Raw genomic sequence first — 17,763 nt, forward strand, 5'->3', positions numbered from 1 at the left:
CCCCACAAACATACCAGTGAATTCAAAAGAATTATGTTTTCATGGTTGAGATCATGAGTTAATTGAAGCTAGACCACCTAGAAGCATTGGATGACCGTTTTGTGCCCCCAAATGCCCTGGTACGGCCGAGAGTCGGGAGAGTTCGCTCTTCCTCTCCAAATGCTCTCACGTGGCCACGTGTATATAGCCTCTGCTAGCGTAGTCCTACTCACTGCCTTCTCGTACCACGGGTGTTGTTCACGAAAGTGAGAGGACAAAAAGTGAATGTCCGGCAGGAGCTTTAACTGGGTTCGTGGACACGGAAAGTCCACCTAGGGGAGTTGGAAAACCTTGATTCCAAACCAATGGTGTACATGGGTTCCAGTATCCTGAGGGAACAAATGGCAAATGAATCAATCGTTGGTCATCGTCTATCATGGGACTGCATCTCCTCACGATGCTCCACTCCCTTGTGGATCAGATGTTTAGGTCAAAGGCTCCGGGTGTGGCCCCCCACCTGCTTCGGTTTGGGCACCTGGGCAGTATCACAGCCCTCACACAAATCGAAAGAGATTTGTGCGGCGCATATATATATAGTGCTTATTTGTACCAATATTTATGTGTTTAAATAATAATAATAATAACCGTTTTGTTCTATTGTGGGATTCCTCAGCATTGCTCATCCAAGATTCCGCCTCGCAAGATTCGAACTCAAGACCTGTCAGTCCCACAATGAGATGCTTACTGTATGAACCAGATAAGACTAGTATATTGGTATAAACTTATAATGATTTCCAAATTGAAATTTCTTTATTTACCATTACTCATCGTTTTCATCTATATTCTGTGCTGGAATTTGTTTGGTAGAGTGCACAGTGTATTGCTCACTGACTACGAAATCGTTTGATACATATTTTCTTTAGATTGATATTATGAATGGATCGATGTTAGAACACCATTGAAAACCTGGAAGCATTAGACAACCGTTCCGTCCAGGTACAGGACTCATCAGCAATGCACGTTCACTAACCTTTCACGTGAAACTCGAACCCATGACCTTGAGTCTCTCGAGCAATCGCTTAATCTGTGGACCACTGAGCCGTCATCCGACGTTGAATAGCTTCAGATGAATTTCTTGGAGTTTTATTAAGAAGCCGTGGCCAGTGGAGTTACTCACTGAACACAACGGTAGACGGTGGAGAAATCTCGTGGATTGGTTGGAGTTAGACATTAACATCTTTGGATGCCGGCTCAGTGGTCTACTGGCTAAGAGTTTGCGCGCAAGACCGAAAGTCTTGGGATCGAATCCTGCGTATGGGGTCGTGGATGTGCACTGCTGATGAGTCCCATAATTTGATAAAACGGTCATCCAACGCTTTCAGGCTTTCATTAGTGTTCTCCATAACTCTATACTAACACACTTTTCTATCACTTAGAAATAAAAAAACACTACGACTATCGTTTATCATCCAGGGTAAATATTACAATTCATATCATCACATTGTTTACTTTTTGTTGACGTATATTAAAATGATGAATCTTTAGATAAGTAACTATTTTCTAAAGTTTCGTCGATAAGTCTGTTATGTAGAGTCGTTAATTGTTGTTATGTCCAATCAAGCAAATAACTTACGTCGAGTTAAGCTATATTTTTTGATTACCTCCAGCTATTTGAAACTAGACTGTTGAAATTGTTTGTTTTACTAAATGAATTTCCAGTAAATGATTTTCTAATTTTTTTTTTGTTTCTAAGGATATAGTGACTATATTTCGTCACTATACAATAGGAAATTAGTTTACTTCTCTTATTAATCATTATCAACATCTTAGAATAGTCCAATCAACCGTACTATTTATTTCAACTTAAACATATCACTATGCATTTCGACCATAGTTTATATTATATTTGTAAAATGACTAAAACAATATTAAAGATTAGGAAAAACTGCAAACGAGTTTTTTATTCAAATATAAGGCTTAGAGTAAGTAGAAAATAAATTAAAAACGGCAAAGCAACAGGACCAGACAACATTGCAGTAGAAACACTGAAAGTAGACGTAGTAGTAACTACAAAGATACACAACATTATTTTTAGTAAGATTTGAGATGAAGAACAAGTATCAACAGATTGAAAAGTAGAACACCTGATCAAGATACCAAAGAAAGATCTCAGCAGGTTCGTGAATTACATAGGGATAACTCTTCTCTCAATAACAAGAAAAGTCTTCAACAGGGTATTGTTAAAAAAAAAGAATGAACGATCCTGTAAACGCTTAACTTCGAGATGAACAGACTGGATTCCGTAAGATTCGATCGTGTACAGAAGAAACCGCAACTCTATGGATCATTGTAGAACAATTAATTGAATGGAATTCATCACTCTAGATCAACTTTATTGACCACGAGAAAGCATTTGATAGCGTAGACAAGACAACACTATGGAGGCTTCTTCGACACTACAGCGTGCCTGAGAAGATAGTCAATATCATACGGAACTCCTATGATGGACTTAACTGCCAAATCGTCCATGAAGGACAACTCACCGACTCTTTCAAGGTAAAGAACGGTGTTAGGCAAGGTTGCTTACTCTCAGCCTTTCTCTTTCTCCTGGTGATCGACTGGATCATGAAGACGTCAAAATCTGAAAGGAGAAAGCACGGGATACAGTGGACAGGCAGGATGCAACTTGACGATCTAGACTTCGCGGATGATCTGGCTCTTCTATCACAAACGCAACAACAAATGCAGGAGAAAACGACCAGTGTAGCAACAGCCTCAGTAGCAGTAGGTCTCAATATAAACAAAGGGAAAAGAAAGACTCTACGATACAATACAACAATCCAATTACTCTTGACGGAGAAGCCTTGGAGGATGTGGAAGCCTTTACATATCTGGGCAGCATCGTTGATGAACACGGTGGATCTGATGCAGATGTGAGGGAGAGGATTGGCAAAGCAAGAGCACCATATTTACAAATGTAGAACATCTGGAACTCAAAACACCTGTCAACCAACACCAAGATCAGAATTTTCAATGAGAACGTCCAGATAGTTCTACTGTATGGAGCGGAGACGTGGAAAACTACGAAAGTCATCATCCAGAAGATACAGGTGTTTATCAACAGTTGTACACACAAAATACTTCGTATCCGTTGGCCAGACACTATCAGCAACAAGTTACTGTGGGACACAACGAACCAGATTCCAGTGGAGGTAGAAATCAGGAAGAAGCGATGGGAGTGGTTTGGGCACACCTTGAGGAAACCACCCAATGGCGTCACAAGACAAGCCCTCACATGGAATCCTGAATGTCAAAGGAGAAGAGGAATACGGAAGAACACATTGCTCCGAGACAGACATGAGAAGAATGAACAAGAATTGGTTAGAAATAGAAAGGAAGGTCCAGGGCTATAAGTGAATGAATTCTAAAAATTTAAAACTCGATGATTTAATGGATGATCATACAATATCGTAAATGGACTGGATTTCAACATTTATCTGTCCAATGTTGAATGTAAAGAATTTCCGGTGATAGAAATAAGCCCATTTTCAAGAGTATTTTAACCTTCATGCCGTCTGTAAAACCATCAAATTTAATTAGATATATAATTCAAATCATTCAAACTGAATTTATGGTTTCAAGCAATCAGATTAGTTGATGCAACTGAGAAAACTGAATTTTATATGGCTTGAGTTACTTGATATTCACTGATGTACTGCCTAGAATTTAGATTTTCAATCAATTTCAACTTATATCAGTTTGTAAAAAAAAACTAATCATAGGTGTATTAATTCTTACTATCATATTCCAATTCTGGATTCGAGTCTCACGAAAATCCACGTACGCACATGATGTGAACCGGACCACCATCTTCTATTGTAAAATTATTTATCCATCATCTTTTTCATTCATTCAGTTGTACCCTGATATCTTGTAGAGCTTACATGTTTGGCAGTAATCGTCAAGAATCCTTCGATTTAACTTTTGTGTTACTTGGCATAAGTGAGTACAGTGATCTTGACATCGTCATGGAGATTACGTTTCCAACAGAATTACTCAGTATCACAGTTTTATATGTCATTAATGAGCTTATCGTGTACCAAATTATTTCCACTGAGCCTTAGAGATATTCATTATTCGAAAACTGACTTGTAACCGATAACATCAATACTAGTATGGTGTTGGCTACTTATATCCACATAAGTTGTTTATAACGATGGTCGGGCATTGAATGCATTTCAGTAGAAGATTGATAAGGAAAGAATGGGAACCGAATGCAATTGGTATGAAAATTCACGAACAATGAAATCAGAGACGATGGACTGATATTAGCAAAAAGAACAGTCAAGATTGAGACAATTGACTGATAGTTTGCAAATTAAATGTTTACTTTATGGTTGTCAGATTTTAGTGAGATAATCTGTAATTTTCGCGTCGAATACATCCGATTGTCCTAACTCGTCGTCTTGTTCACTTTACCGGGAACTAAACAAGGTGATCAATCAGGTTAAGTACATGAGGTTTCATTGTATTACCTCGCAATAAGTTCGCTGTTACGACATGAAATAACTGGTTTACTTAGTAGTCATTTTAGTATTTCATTATCACACTAAATGCTTACACTTATCAACAATATTTTCTTTATATAATTACATTTATAAATTCTAGGTAAAGCCAATTGCAGTATACCTGAATCAAGTTTAAAAGTACCATATATGTTATCTGCTCAACATTTAACTGGTACATCACCATCCAACAAAACACCAAATTTATTAACAATGGGATTAGCAACAACAATAACAGCAGCAGTTTTAGGTTCTACTGGATTTCGAAGTAATAAATTATTAGATTATTTAAGTGCTAGAAAGAATACAACAACACCACCACCAACCAATACAACAACAAATGCCATTACCCATAATAAACTAGATAGAAATACTTCAATTATAAATAGGAAATTACCAGATCGTAGTTCTGTGGATTCAAATAAATCATTGTCAAGATATTCTTCAACAAGTAATAACAGTATCATAAGTAGTGTTATCAATAGTCCAAGACAAAATAATCTTTTGGATCCAATCGATGTGGAAAGTGGTCCACTTTTAGTATCAGAATATAAAAGTAATAATAATAATAATAACAGTAGTAAATTATTGACTCCCAGTCGGTTAATAGTTCATGAATCTGAGTCAACTGATACATCAACTGATGAATCCAGTAATCTAACTAGTGATCCATCAACTGTTTATAAATTTCAACGAAGACGAAGTCGTGCTGTTTTATATCATTTATCTGGACGATTTGATCAAAAATCCAAGCATAAATTACCATTTAAAAAGGTGAGACAAAAATTTAATTATTTATTAGTATGCCATTTTCATAGTTGAAAGTATGAGTCAATTAAAGCTAGACTACCACGGAAAACCTTGAAGCACACCTTGAAATTAGACATTAACACCGTTGGATGCCGACTAACTCAGTGGTATGTCGGTTAAGTGCTCGCGCGCGAGACTGCTAGGTCCTGGGTTCGAATCTCTCGAGGCGGAACCGTGGATGCCCACTGCTGAGGAGTCCTGTAATAGGACGAGTTGGCCGTCTGGTGCTTCCAGGTTTTCCATGGTAGTCTATAATTGTTATAATTGAATACTATTTATAAATAACATTTAACATTAAGATAAATATTTAAATCAAATATAACTGGTATTTCCTGTGAACAATTGTATCAGTCATCATCAGATTAGTAATCTAAGATATTTACGTCAGTTCACTGCAGCCGTTAATTAGGTCTTGTTAAAGGGGCTTAAAATAACTAAACCTTCAGTAGGAATTGAAGATCATATGAAACTCAAAACAACTGTATGCAAGACAACATCACAATCTTCAATATTAATATAAAAACAGTTAATTCTGTTGTACATAGCTGAATCTCAGAGAACTACCACAACTATCAACAAAATGGTACAAGTATGTATAAGCAATTGTCTACACAAAATACTCAATATCGTTTGATTGGATAAGATCAGCAACAACCTACTATGGGAGAGAGCGAACGAGCTTTCAACTGAAGATGTTGGGAAGGGATGTTGTAAGTGAAAGCGACATACATTATGGAAATCATGAAACTGCATATGAGGCAAGCGCTAACTTGGAATGGTGAAAGGAAACGGAAAAGAAGAATGTCGAAGAATACACCGGATCGATAATTGTAATCAGACATGGAAAGAATGAATAGTTACTGTAAAGAATTGGAGAGGATTGTTGAGGACAGAGTTGAATGGAGAATGTTTATGATTGATCTATGCTCCTATACGAGGGGTAACAGATGTATTTAAGGAAATAAGGAAGGAATTGACTATTCGGATGATGTCTGTTACTTACTGATATGTATTTGAACTGATGTAAATGTCGCTGATTCGCACCTTGATAAATACTGTTAGAAATCTTGATAGTATGAGGACCTTAGAAATGAAAAATAGTCTCTTTTGTGTTATACTAATGGCTACATTATTGAATATATTCTTTATATCAGTAATATTATTCACATATAATAATATGATTTTTCTTGTATTTCTTTGCTGTGAATTTATACAGATGTTTGAATGTTCATTTATGTAACATATCATGGCAACCATTAGAAAGATAAAAGATAAGAATGATAAGGTGTTAACCTTTTTCACGAGTTATGCTTCAGCTCTTATCACATTAAAAAAAGGATTCTTAAGATCCCTTAATTGAGATCATGAATCGATTGAGGTTAGATTACCATTGATAATTTGAAAGGTCGTTTAGTCCTAGTATAGGACTCCTCAGTAGTGCTTAACAACGATACCGCACTCTGGATTCGAACCCATGACTTTCTGTCTCGCTCAAGGACGCTTAACCTCCAGACCCCTGAACCGGTATTCGATGTTGTTAATGCCTAACTTTAACCGATTCCCAAAATTGCGCGATCATCTGTTGTCTGGGGTAGATATCTTTTTCTAACTAACGACAACTGACTTCCAAAAGGATACGAACGAGCATTATCTCTTTATTCCTTCATTGTATTTTCCTTAATTACTACATAATCCTGAAGTTAGTAATTTAAACTGTCAAACTATATTTGTGATATTACAATTGAAAACTTCAATGTTGACATGAAATTGTTTCAGAAGTGATCTCTTAAACAAAATTATCAATTGACATTCACCATTACCTTTACAAAAACATTTTTCTGGAATAAACATATAATTAAGCATAGGATTCAAGTGTTATGGTAATACACCTGCCAATGATATTGTTTACTTTACTGTCAGGTATATTTTTGCCCACTAAATAATAATAACAATAATACTATCCACAGATATTAGATGTATTATTTACCATTATCAATAATTTTATATAGTTGAAATCATGAGTCCATTGAAGCTAGACTACCATGGAAAACATGGAAACACTGGAAGGCCATTTCGTCCCAGTATGGGTCTCCTCAGCAGTGTGCATCCACGATCCCGCCTCGCGAGATTCAAAACCAGGACCTACCAGTCTCGCGCCAGAGCACTTAATCACTAGACCACTAAGCCGGCCGCTATCCAACGATGTTAATCTCTAACTTTAACCAATCCACGAAATTGAGCAACCATTCACCGATGTCTTCAGTGAGTTGATATCACCCAACAGACATAGTTAAACTTATCTGGTTACCGCTTCTCACTAGAACTCCAGGAAATACCTTTTGGAGCCAGTCACTAGTGAGCAAATGAGCATATGTCCCACAATAGGACGAAACGGTCATCCAGTGCTTCCAGGTTTTCCATGGTCCTCTAGCTTTAATTGACTCATGATTTCAACTACATAAAATTACTAAAATCTCCGCGATACCCCCTTCTGATTATCAATAGTTATCATTTGAAATCATAGTGAATTGAAATGATATCAAACGTTTGATCCAAATATATTGTAAATTTATCCTTATCTGAAAACAAACTTCTTTGATAATAAATATAAGATCAATAACCATACAATCTGAACTCATTCTTGTTATTATACCTCTCTAAACAAGCTAATGACTATCTGAACTCAATAGGTTAGTGGATAACGGTATTGAGTATTTGAATCAATAGATACTTGATCTAATTCTCGGGGTAAACATCAACAAAGGTTCAGCTAAATCCATCTCTGACAATTTACACTGAAAGTCGTAATCTATTTATTTAATATAATTTATATTAATAACAGATGATCTAGCCCTCCTATCTCATACACACGAACAAATACAGATGAAGACATCTAATGTAGCAGTAACATTTGCATCGATAGGCCTCAACATTCACAAAGGGAAAGCAAGATTCTCAAATTCAACACGAAGAACGCCAACCCAATCACACTTGATGGAGAAACTTTAGAAGAGGTGAAAACATTCACGTATCTGGACAGCATCATTGATATACAAGGAGGATTGGATGCAGATGTAAAGACGAGGATTGACAAAGTAAGGGCAGCATTTCTACAATTGAACAACATATGGAACTTAAAACAACTGTCAACTCATTTCAAAGTGAGAATCTTCAATACGAATGTCAAAACAGATAATTCTGCTTTACAGAGCTGAAACGTGGAGAACTGGTACAACCATCATCAAAATGGTACAACTATTTATAAAAAAACAGAAATACTCAACATTCACTGACCGGATACTATCAAAAACAGCTTTTTGTGGGAGAGGACAAACCAGCTTCCAGCTGAAGAGGAAATTAGTAAAAGACATTGGAAGTGGATAGAACATACATTGAGGAAATCACCAAACTGCATCACGAGACAATCGCTAACTTGGAATCCTGAATGGAAGTAGAAAAGTGGAAGGCCAAACAACACATTACTTTGAGAAATAGAAGCAGATATGAAAAGAATGAATGTTAACTGTAAATAAGTGGAAAGGATTGCATAGGACAGAGTTAGATGGAGAATGCTGGTGGTTGGCCTATGCTCCTCCACGAAGGGTAACAGACGTAAGTAAATAAGTAATAAATTTACTTTTTCACTATTACCAATATCTCAAATATTCCTAGTACTATTTCAATATGACTTCATTTAATAAGGTATCTTGTACATTGATCCACTGATATACTGAATATACTTTTTGCAGAGTGTTGGTTTCCTTAACAACGAGGATCAATTCGTCTAAATGACTTATTTCAATGCCTTTTCCTCCCCGCCCCCTATACTTTTACTAAAAAATTGTTCCGTTTTCTCTTTCAAAAAAAACCCCTTTTTATAGTTTCAACGTATTTCTGGCAAAGAAACAATACCTGAATATAAAGTTCAAGATGTACAAGCATCAAAATTTATATTATTACATTATAGTTTATTTAAAATTATATGGGATTGGATGATATTATTATGTACATTTTATATAGCCATAATGGTACCATATAATGCAGCATTTTCTCAGGGGGGTGATGAAAAAGATTTAATTATATGTGATATTATTGTTGAATTATTATTTATTATAGGTAAGTGAATTGGTTAAATGATATAATGTACTGTATGTATTGTATTAGATGTTTCATGTTAATTAGGAGGAGGAAACCTTTGAACCCAGAGTTGGACTAGGTGTTCATTACTAGTCGTCAGTGTTATATCGTATGAGTGAGTACCCTATTTGATAATATGAACGTGCTGATTCCCGCCAATCAAAAAAGAGCGAATTATCAATCGGAGCAATGATACATAAAATCGTAAGAGCTGTCTTGAGTACTACTCGGACCTCCTATCTGCCTAGCCCAGCCTGTTGAGTCCAGAACACCAATAACAGCCTTGGCAATATGAATCATCATTCACAAACATACTGGGTTTATATACCAATCAAACAGACCATATTGTACCATAAAATAGAAAATAACATTTGTACAATAATTGGTCAAATGTGGCTGTGAATAGGGGGGAACAGTAATCAATAAACTGATGATAACTCAAGAATAGTATAATAATAGTTCAAAGGTCAAAATAAAGCTAATGATAAGAGGTACACGACTATGAATAGTTTAGTTATGTAACAATTATACAATAGGAAATATACATTGGTCGATAAATAGTCCTCAAAAGTTACCATTCATAATTCACCAGGGGATATAACAGTCAGTATGGCATAAACGAAATCTTAAGAGAATTGATGACTTCTTTGAGATTCAAATTTTTATCACTCAGCATCATTGACTAAGAGGTTTTACCGTTTATCCAGATGTGTCTCAACTGACAATCTGTGTAACTGAGATATTTAAAGTAATCAGTATGGGTGGTTTCTGGAGATTGTAGTATTTTAACAGTTGAATTTACTAGTCGTTCCAAGTTGGACCACCATTAAAAGCCTGGAAGCACTAGACGATCGTCTTGTCCCAATATGGAATTCTTCAGCAGTGAGCACCCATGATTCCGCACGTAGGACTCGAACCCATGAATCTCGGTCTCGTTTAATCTCTAAACCACAGAGCTAGGGTCCAACGATGTTAAGGCCTCATGTATAGGATCCTGGATGCCTACTGCTGAGGTGTCGTATGCTGAGACGAAATGGCCTTTCAGTGTTTCCAGGTTTTCAATGGTGGTCCAGATTAGATTGGCCCGTGAATTCAGTTATGAAAATATTTGAAATTGCTTGACCATTGGTCAGTAACAGATATCATGTCTATCTAGTCCTTTACTAGTATTCCATTTCTAATGATTTTTTATCAAATTTGGTAGAACGTTGTTGTATCTTGACCTAAGTTGGATTGTTCAAGTACTTTAAACCAAAAAGTCATTATTAGAAAAGAAAATACTTAAGATAGTCAAAGATAATGGATTATAGATTCAAACAATGCTAGTCAGATTAACAGTTATTGATGTAACTTGTTGAATAATCAAAATGTTTTCAACCGAAATACTGACATTCAATGGTCATTAATGAAACTGTGATTGATGTTGTAGAACATCAACGTTGATGTTCTATGTCGAAATGATTGTGGGGGCCTACTATAGTTAGACGAGAATGGTGACGAACCAACTAACGCTGAAGTCACACCTCGCGACCAGCCCTTACGTGGATTGAACCATCAACGCATCAAAGGATCATGGACGCTATGGAGACTGTACAACACAAAGGACGTTATTACAAGAATATATTAGTTAAGGTACAACCACGGAAGTACAGAAGTGAAATAACAACCACTGCCGCGTGGGCCAGTCCATGACATATCATTGATTGATGCGCGTTGACTATCCTTGACTTTGACAGGGATCAATGATCTGTTCGATATTCAGTGACCCTACAATGTAAACATTCCCAGCTTATGAGTAAAATGATCATTCACTAGTTTAATTTAAATAATTTCCATCTTTATCAACGCAATATACGATACTAATTGTGGAATTGTGTTTCTGTTATAATTTGTGACCACATGGATGCCCTATTAATTAATGTATGACGTGATAAGACCGCCAATTAAAGAACAGTGAATTATCGGTCGGACAAATGACAACCGAAACACGTACGAACAGTCTAGAGTACTTATCGGTCCTGCTTTCTGTCTAGCCTAGCCAGTTAAGTCCAGAACACCAATAACAGCCTTGGCAATATGAGTCATTATTCTCAAACATACTGGGTTTATATTACCAATCAAACTGACCACATCGTACCAATAAAATAGAAAATAACATGTGTACAATAATTGGCTAAATGTGGCTGTGAATAAGGGGAACAGTAATCAATAGACTAGGGATAACTCAAGAATGGTAAATTGTATAATAATAGTCTATAGGTCAAAATAAAGCTTATAATAAGAGGGACACAAATATGAATAGTTTAGTTACTTAACAATTATACAATAGGAAATATACATATCATATTGGTCCACACATAGTCCTCAAAAGTTACCATTCATAATTCGTATTGGGATATAACATTTTCATTAGTTCGGATATAAATTGTGGTTGAGTATCCCCATTAAAAACCTCACTGTAAATACAAGCTAACCACAACAAAGTAAACATTTTATTTACAAACTTTTGAATTTTGCAACTGTCCCGCTGTCAATACTACATCTAGTTCAATCACACTCAATGTTTAAATCACTTATCCTAATTGTCGTACATTATTTCCTCATAAAAATCAAGAGGATGATTATATGACAAACATTATAATTTGATCAATGTATAAACGTTTATTGTTCAAATTTGTGCATATGTGTACATATGCATAGATTCCTTTTCATTACACTTATCTTATCAACAAACTAGAAAACGTAAATCTCCATAAACGCTCTACTGTCATCATGTTTTCAATCGAAAACGTTATAGATAATGGTAACTTAGCTATCGATGTGTTCTTGAACTTCAATTGATTGTACAAGAAAGAATCTATTCATCATACAAACCTAGATCACTTATACGATAATTATACATAATTACTTCAGTATGTATAATTATTTACAAACTAATTGTAATGAATATTATAAGTTTCAAATATTTTTATTGCCCTAAATAGAACAGCAATGCTTATGGAGTAAATTCCAACTATATAACTGATATTCAATATATATATATATATACATCGCAATGTTTCAGATACTTACTTACTTAAGCCTGTTATCCATCGTGAAAAAGCATAGGCTGCCTATCAACATTCTTCATAGAGTGTTAATGTCAGTCCGCTTATTTTTCAGATAGCAATAATAAAAATTTAATAAGTTGTAAGATATTTTGGAAATCGTTAGATTTCTAAGTTTTCAGTAACTTCAATAGTTGAGATCATAGTTCAATTGAAGCTGGACCACCATGGAAAACCTGGAAGCACCGGGCGGCCGTTTCGTCCTATTGTGGGACTACTCAGTAGTGAGCATTCAAGATCCCCTCTACGCAAGATTCGAAATCAGGATTTATCAGTCTCTCATATGAGCGCTTAATCTCTAGACCACTAAGCCAGTATCTAACGGTGTTAATGTCTAACTTCAACTGATTCACGAAATCAATCGACACATCCACCATTGTCTTTAGTGAGTTACTATCTCACAACATACCCGGTTGAAATCCATTGGTCACTGGCAGACTGCTGAGGAGTCCCACATTTTGACGAAACGGCTGTGCAGTGCATCCAGATTTTCCATAGTGGTCTACTTTCAATTGATTCATGATCTCAACTACTGGACTTACTATAATATTCGCAAAACCCCTTCTGATATTTTTCAGTAACTGTTTAACTAAGATTAGTGAATGATAAAAATTAGAAAATTCTTAATGATGAATAATTGAGAAAATCAATAACCATTTGGTGAATGAAATAATTACTATTCATAGATATTAATAAGTGGATGAATGAATTAAAATATATAGTTATATACTGATGGAGAATGGACAAAATTTTGATAACAACTTGAATATAAAAAAAAAAACAGTTAAGTAAGTATAAATTACTTGACAACAAAAGGGGAACTAAAATTATGATAGACATATAATAATAATTTCATGAACTGATCTTATCTAGATTGATAATGAGAATCAATTAGACGATTTGAAATTCGCAGATGACCTAGCCCTCCTATCTCATCTACACGAACAAATATAGATGAAGACAGCAAATGTAGCAGCAGCAGCAGCAGCTGCATCAAAAGCTCTCAACATACACAAACAAAAAAAGCAAGATTCTCAAATTCAACACGGAGAACGTTAAGTCAATCATACTTGATCACGAAACTCTGGAAGAGGTGGAAACATTCAAGTATCTGGGAAGCATCATTGATATACAAGGAGGATCGGATGCATATGTAAAGACGAGGATTGACAAAGCAAGGGCAGCATTTCTACAATTAAACAACATATGGAACTTAAAACAACTGTCAACTCATTTCAAAATGAGAATCTTCAATACGAATGTCAAGATAGTCAGCCCTACTGAACGCAGCTGAAACGTGGAGAACTGGTACAACCATCATCAAAATGGTACAACTATTTATAAAAAAAACAGAAATACTCAACATTCACTGACCGGATACTATCAAAAACAGCTTTTTGTGGGAGAGGACAAACCAGCTTCCAGCCGAAGAGGAAATTAGGAAAAGACATTGGAAGTGGATAGAACATACATTGAGGAAATCACCAAACTGCATCACGAGACAATCGCTAACTTGGAATCCTGAATGGAAGTAGAAAAGTGGAAGGCCAAACAACACATTACTTTGAGAAATAGAAGCAGATATGAAAAGAATGAATGTTAACTGTAAATAAGTGGAAAGGATTGCATAGGACAGAGTTAGATGGAGAATGCTGGTGTGCGGCCTACGCTCCTTATGAGAGGTAACAGGCGTAAGTAAGTAAGTATATCTTCTTAGTATGGAACTCTTCAGTAGTCCACATCCATGACCTCACTACAAAGGATTGAGGAAAAAGAATTTGGTCTTAAGCCTTAATGTTTAATTAAACTTTTAAACCACTAAGCTGGTAACCAATTATTTGAATGTCTGGCTTCAATTGAAACATAAGCTAGAAAGCAATTATGGAGCTGTGTGATTAGCTAATGGTATAATTTCAAGAAATAAGGATTATTGATGTAAATTTTAGGATACATTTTATATAAATTCTCAAACTAATGTATATTTGTGCTTTTTGCGTATTTAATAACCATCTACAAAATTTATTCCAATATATGTAAATGGAAAATAAGTTATAATTAGTTGAATTCATGAGTCAATTGAAGCCAGATTACTATGGAAAACCTGGGAGCACTAGACGTCTGTTTTGTTCTAGCATGGAACACCTCGGCAGTGCGCATCCACGATTCCGCATTGTGAGATTCGAACCCAGGACCTACCAGTCTCGTGTGTGAACACTTAACCTCTAGACTATTGAACCGGCATCCAATAATACATAATATATTGAAATATCTAGATGATAGAAACACGTAGCCAAGATATTCAAGCAGGCCGCCATAACAAATCATCTTGAAAATATATTACTTTTAAATTTTAAAATAAAATTCAAACAACTTTTAAGAAAACAAAATTTTCAAGCATCAAAATGTGGTTTTACTTTATATTACTTATATATGAAAGAAGGCTTTTAAAAAAAAAATTATTGAAGAGACTTTCCTGTATTTGTAGTAATGGGAGGGAAAACAAACACACACTAGGTAGGTGTCAAATAGACACTTGTTCCATTTTACTTAGGTGAAAACACTTGAAATTCGCTAACTGCGTTTACTTAAACCTATACATATATATATGTTCCTCTTGGGAGATCATCCGTTAAGACCTAATTATATATGATTTCAAGTGTTACGATCATGGTACTTGAAATGTAAGAGCATTTCTATTTCTATTTTTAAAGTAATTATTATGAAGGGCAAACGTTTTATAGAAGGAATAATTGAGATCATTGTAAGGTATAAATTATAGAATGATTAGTTAGACAATTTGAATAGACAATATCATTTATTGTAATAGGTTCATTATGTTATGGAAAACAAATGAGTATGTACTTGAAACTGTATCCCTTCGTGGAAATGTAATTACTAGCCTAAGTGACTTGAAATCATGTGGATTATGTTTAGATTTATAATTGTTGGAAGAACGATTGAACTAGGCTTCATATTGTTTGTCACTATTCAGTGATGCTGTATTATGATTTAACTGATAGAATATGATTAGAACGTACCACTGTTTATTATAAGCAAAGATGGATAGTGGAATAGAAATGGAATCCAAAACGCGCGTTTCGTCCTATTTGGGACTCGTCAGTTGGATGCACCTGCATCTAAGAGTTGATGTTCACTCTGGGACTCGAACCTATATTATTAGAAGCAACTTGAATATCTCAACAATAACACCTTTTGACTACTATAAGGAAGGAATGGTATATGGATTACCTGTAGGATCATCGATTCCCCAAAGTTCAAAGAAATGCCTTTATGATGGGAGCCAACTAGCACTATACTTAGATCATGGTTTCCGATAAATAATCTTCAATCGTCTAAGATTCCTTATTCAAATGGTGAGCACTTATTAACATTAAATCCCAGCAATGATAACTTAGAAGGTAGCTTAAAAGAGGATGACTTAATTTAGCCGTCTAAAAAAATAAACACTGTGATATTCATAAAAATAATTTTCACCGTCAACTGACGCCAGCTTACTAATGGAAACCAACGGTTGATGAGCGGCTGTTTTTCCCTAATTCAAAACTTTATCAGTGTGCACCTGAACCATGTCATCATTATTCATAGTTTGGATTTACAAGCCTGTGAACAACACCATTTTATTTTATGGCTGCGTCGGTATCCACCGGTTTATACAAGTGAATGTTGGACTGCTATCAACTAGTTTTGTCGGTAAATAAATGGGTTACCGTCAACCTGAATATGTCATTGTCAGTGTCTAGTTATTCTTGGTCATGATGAATTTATATGACCTGTCACTGTATTAATTTGTGCATCAGAATCAGGGTATGTAAAAAGTATGCAATTGTAATATAAAGTGGTGGGGCTGAAATTGAGTATGTATGTCTATGTAGACTGTCTGGTAAGTAAATAGGATCAAATGTAGTTGTTTGTATAAGCAGTTCAGGTTGGATGAATATTCAGGCCTTCTTTCCTATTGAGGGCAGTGGGATTTAGTATTAGGTGAAACGCTTCCGCTACTCTCCTTTCTTTATAGTTGGAGAAGCCTTTCTGAATTCTTTGATATTTTTCATATCAATCTAGTGATTACTGAAAATAGCATGTACTGCTATTGTTGATTCAATAACACAATTATTCTATTGTACAGCATGTAAAAGTGAAGTTTTCTTACAGCAATCCACCATAGATGACAAAATACTATCTATTTAGATTTGTATATCGTCAACTGCCCTAATTGAATAGTGAATCGTGTCTTCAACGAGTAGCCAATTTATCGATCACTAAAAAATCGAACTTTAAACTAGGGTACACATCACGATTGTCACGTTTTATACTATTTTATCAACTATAAATTATCTTTATATACAGTTGAAATCATGAGTCAATTGAAGCTAGACCACCATGGAAAACCTGGAAGCACTGGACGGCCGTTTCGTCCTATTGTGGGACTTCTAAGCAGTGCGCATCCACGATCCCGCCTAGCGAGATTCCAACCTGGGACCTATCATTCTCGTGCGCGAGCGCTTAACCACTAGACGACTGAACCAGCCGGCATCCAACGGTGTTAATGTTTAACTTCAACCAGTTCACGAAGTTGAGCAACTATTTCACCAATGTCTTTAATGACTTGATATCTCTCAACAAACCTGGTTGAACTCCACTGGTTACTGCTTCTCGCTATAACTCCAAAAATTACCTCATGGAGTCAGTCACTGACCCCATATTACATATTTGTTTGCTTGTTTGTTTGTTTGTCTGTCTGTCTTAATACATCATTATATATATTAATCGCATAAACTATTCAGATGGAAGCTGGTTTGTCTTCTCCCATCCATTCTCATCTACATAATTAACTATAAATTATATAAGATGAATATGCAGTTTAACTTAAGAAATAGGGAAATAAATTTTAAGATTATAAAGTCATGATTTTCACATCATTTCCAATATGAAAAATATTTGTAGTTGAAGATGATTTTTGTGGACCTATCCTCTCAGTTTCAACTGAAGGTTGTAATAACCATGATATCTAGAAAAACAATGAAAGCTCTACGAATAAACCACCAAACCCATATAACTTAACCCCATTAAAAGGTTACCTTCAAACTCTACTATCTTGAACAGTACTTTTTTACCGAAGTTATTTTAGTAGTATTTCTCAAGCA

The 17,763-nt window shown here is 35.4% G+C and overlaps 1 protein-coding gene across 1 annotated transcript in view; it reads left to right on the top strand.

The window, feature by feature from the left end:
• Smp_151810 (putative voltage-gated potassium channel) overlaps window positions 1-17,763 on the top strand; it is a gene marked incomplete at both ends in the record, with an annotated part of 89,711 nt that overhangs the window by 15,683 nt on the left and 56,265 nt on the right. The window contains 3 exons of the mRNA XM_018797410.1: window positions 4,648-5,070; window positions 5,155-5,318; window positions 9,410-9,470. Coding sequence (XP_018652454.1) covers window positions 4,648-5,070; window positions 5,155-5,318; window positions 9,410-9,470 — 648 coding nt within the window. The remainder of the gene's footprint in view (window positions 1-4,647; window positions 5,071-5,154; window positions 5,319-9,409; window positions 9,471-17,763) is intronic.

This window comes from Schistosoma mansoni, chromosome 4, assembly GCF_000237925.1.
Source record: "Schistosoma mansoni strain Puerto Rico chromosome 4, complete genome".
NCBI lineage: Eukaryota > Metazoa > Platyhelminthes > Trematoda > Strigeidida > Schistosomatidae > Schistosoma > Schistosoma mansoni.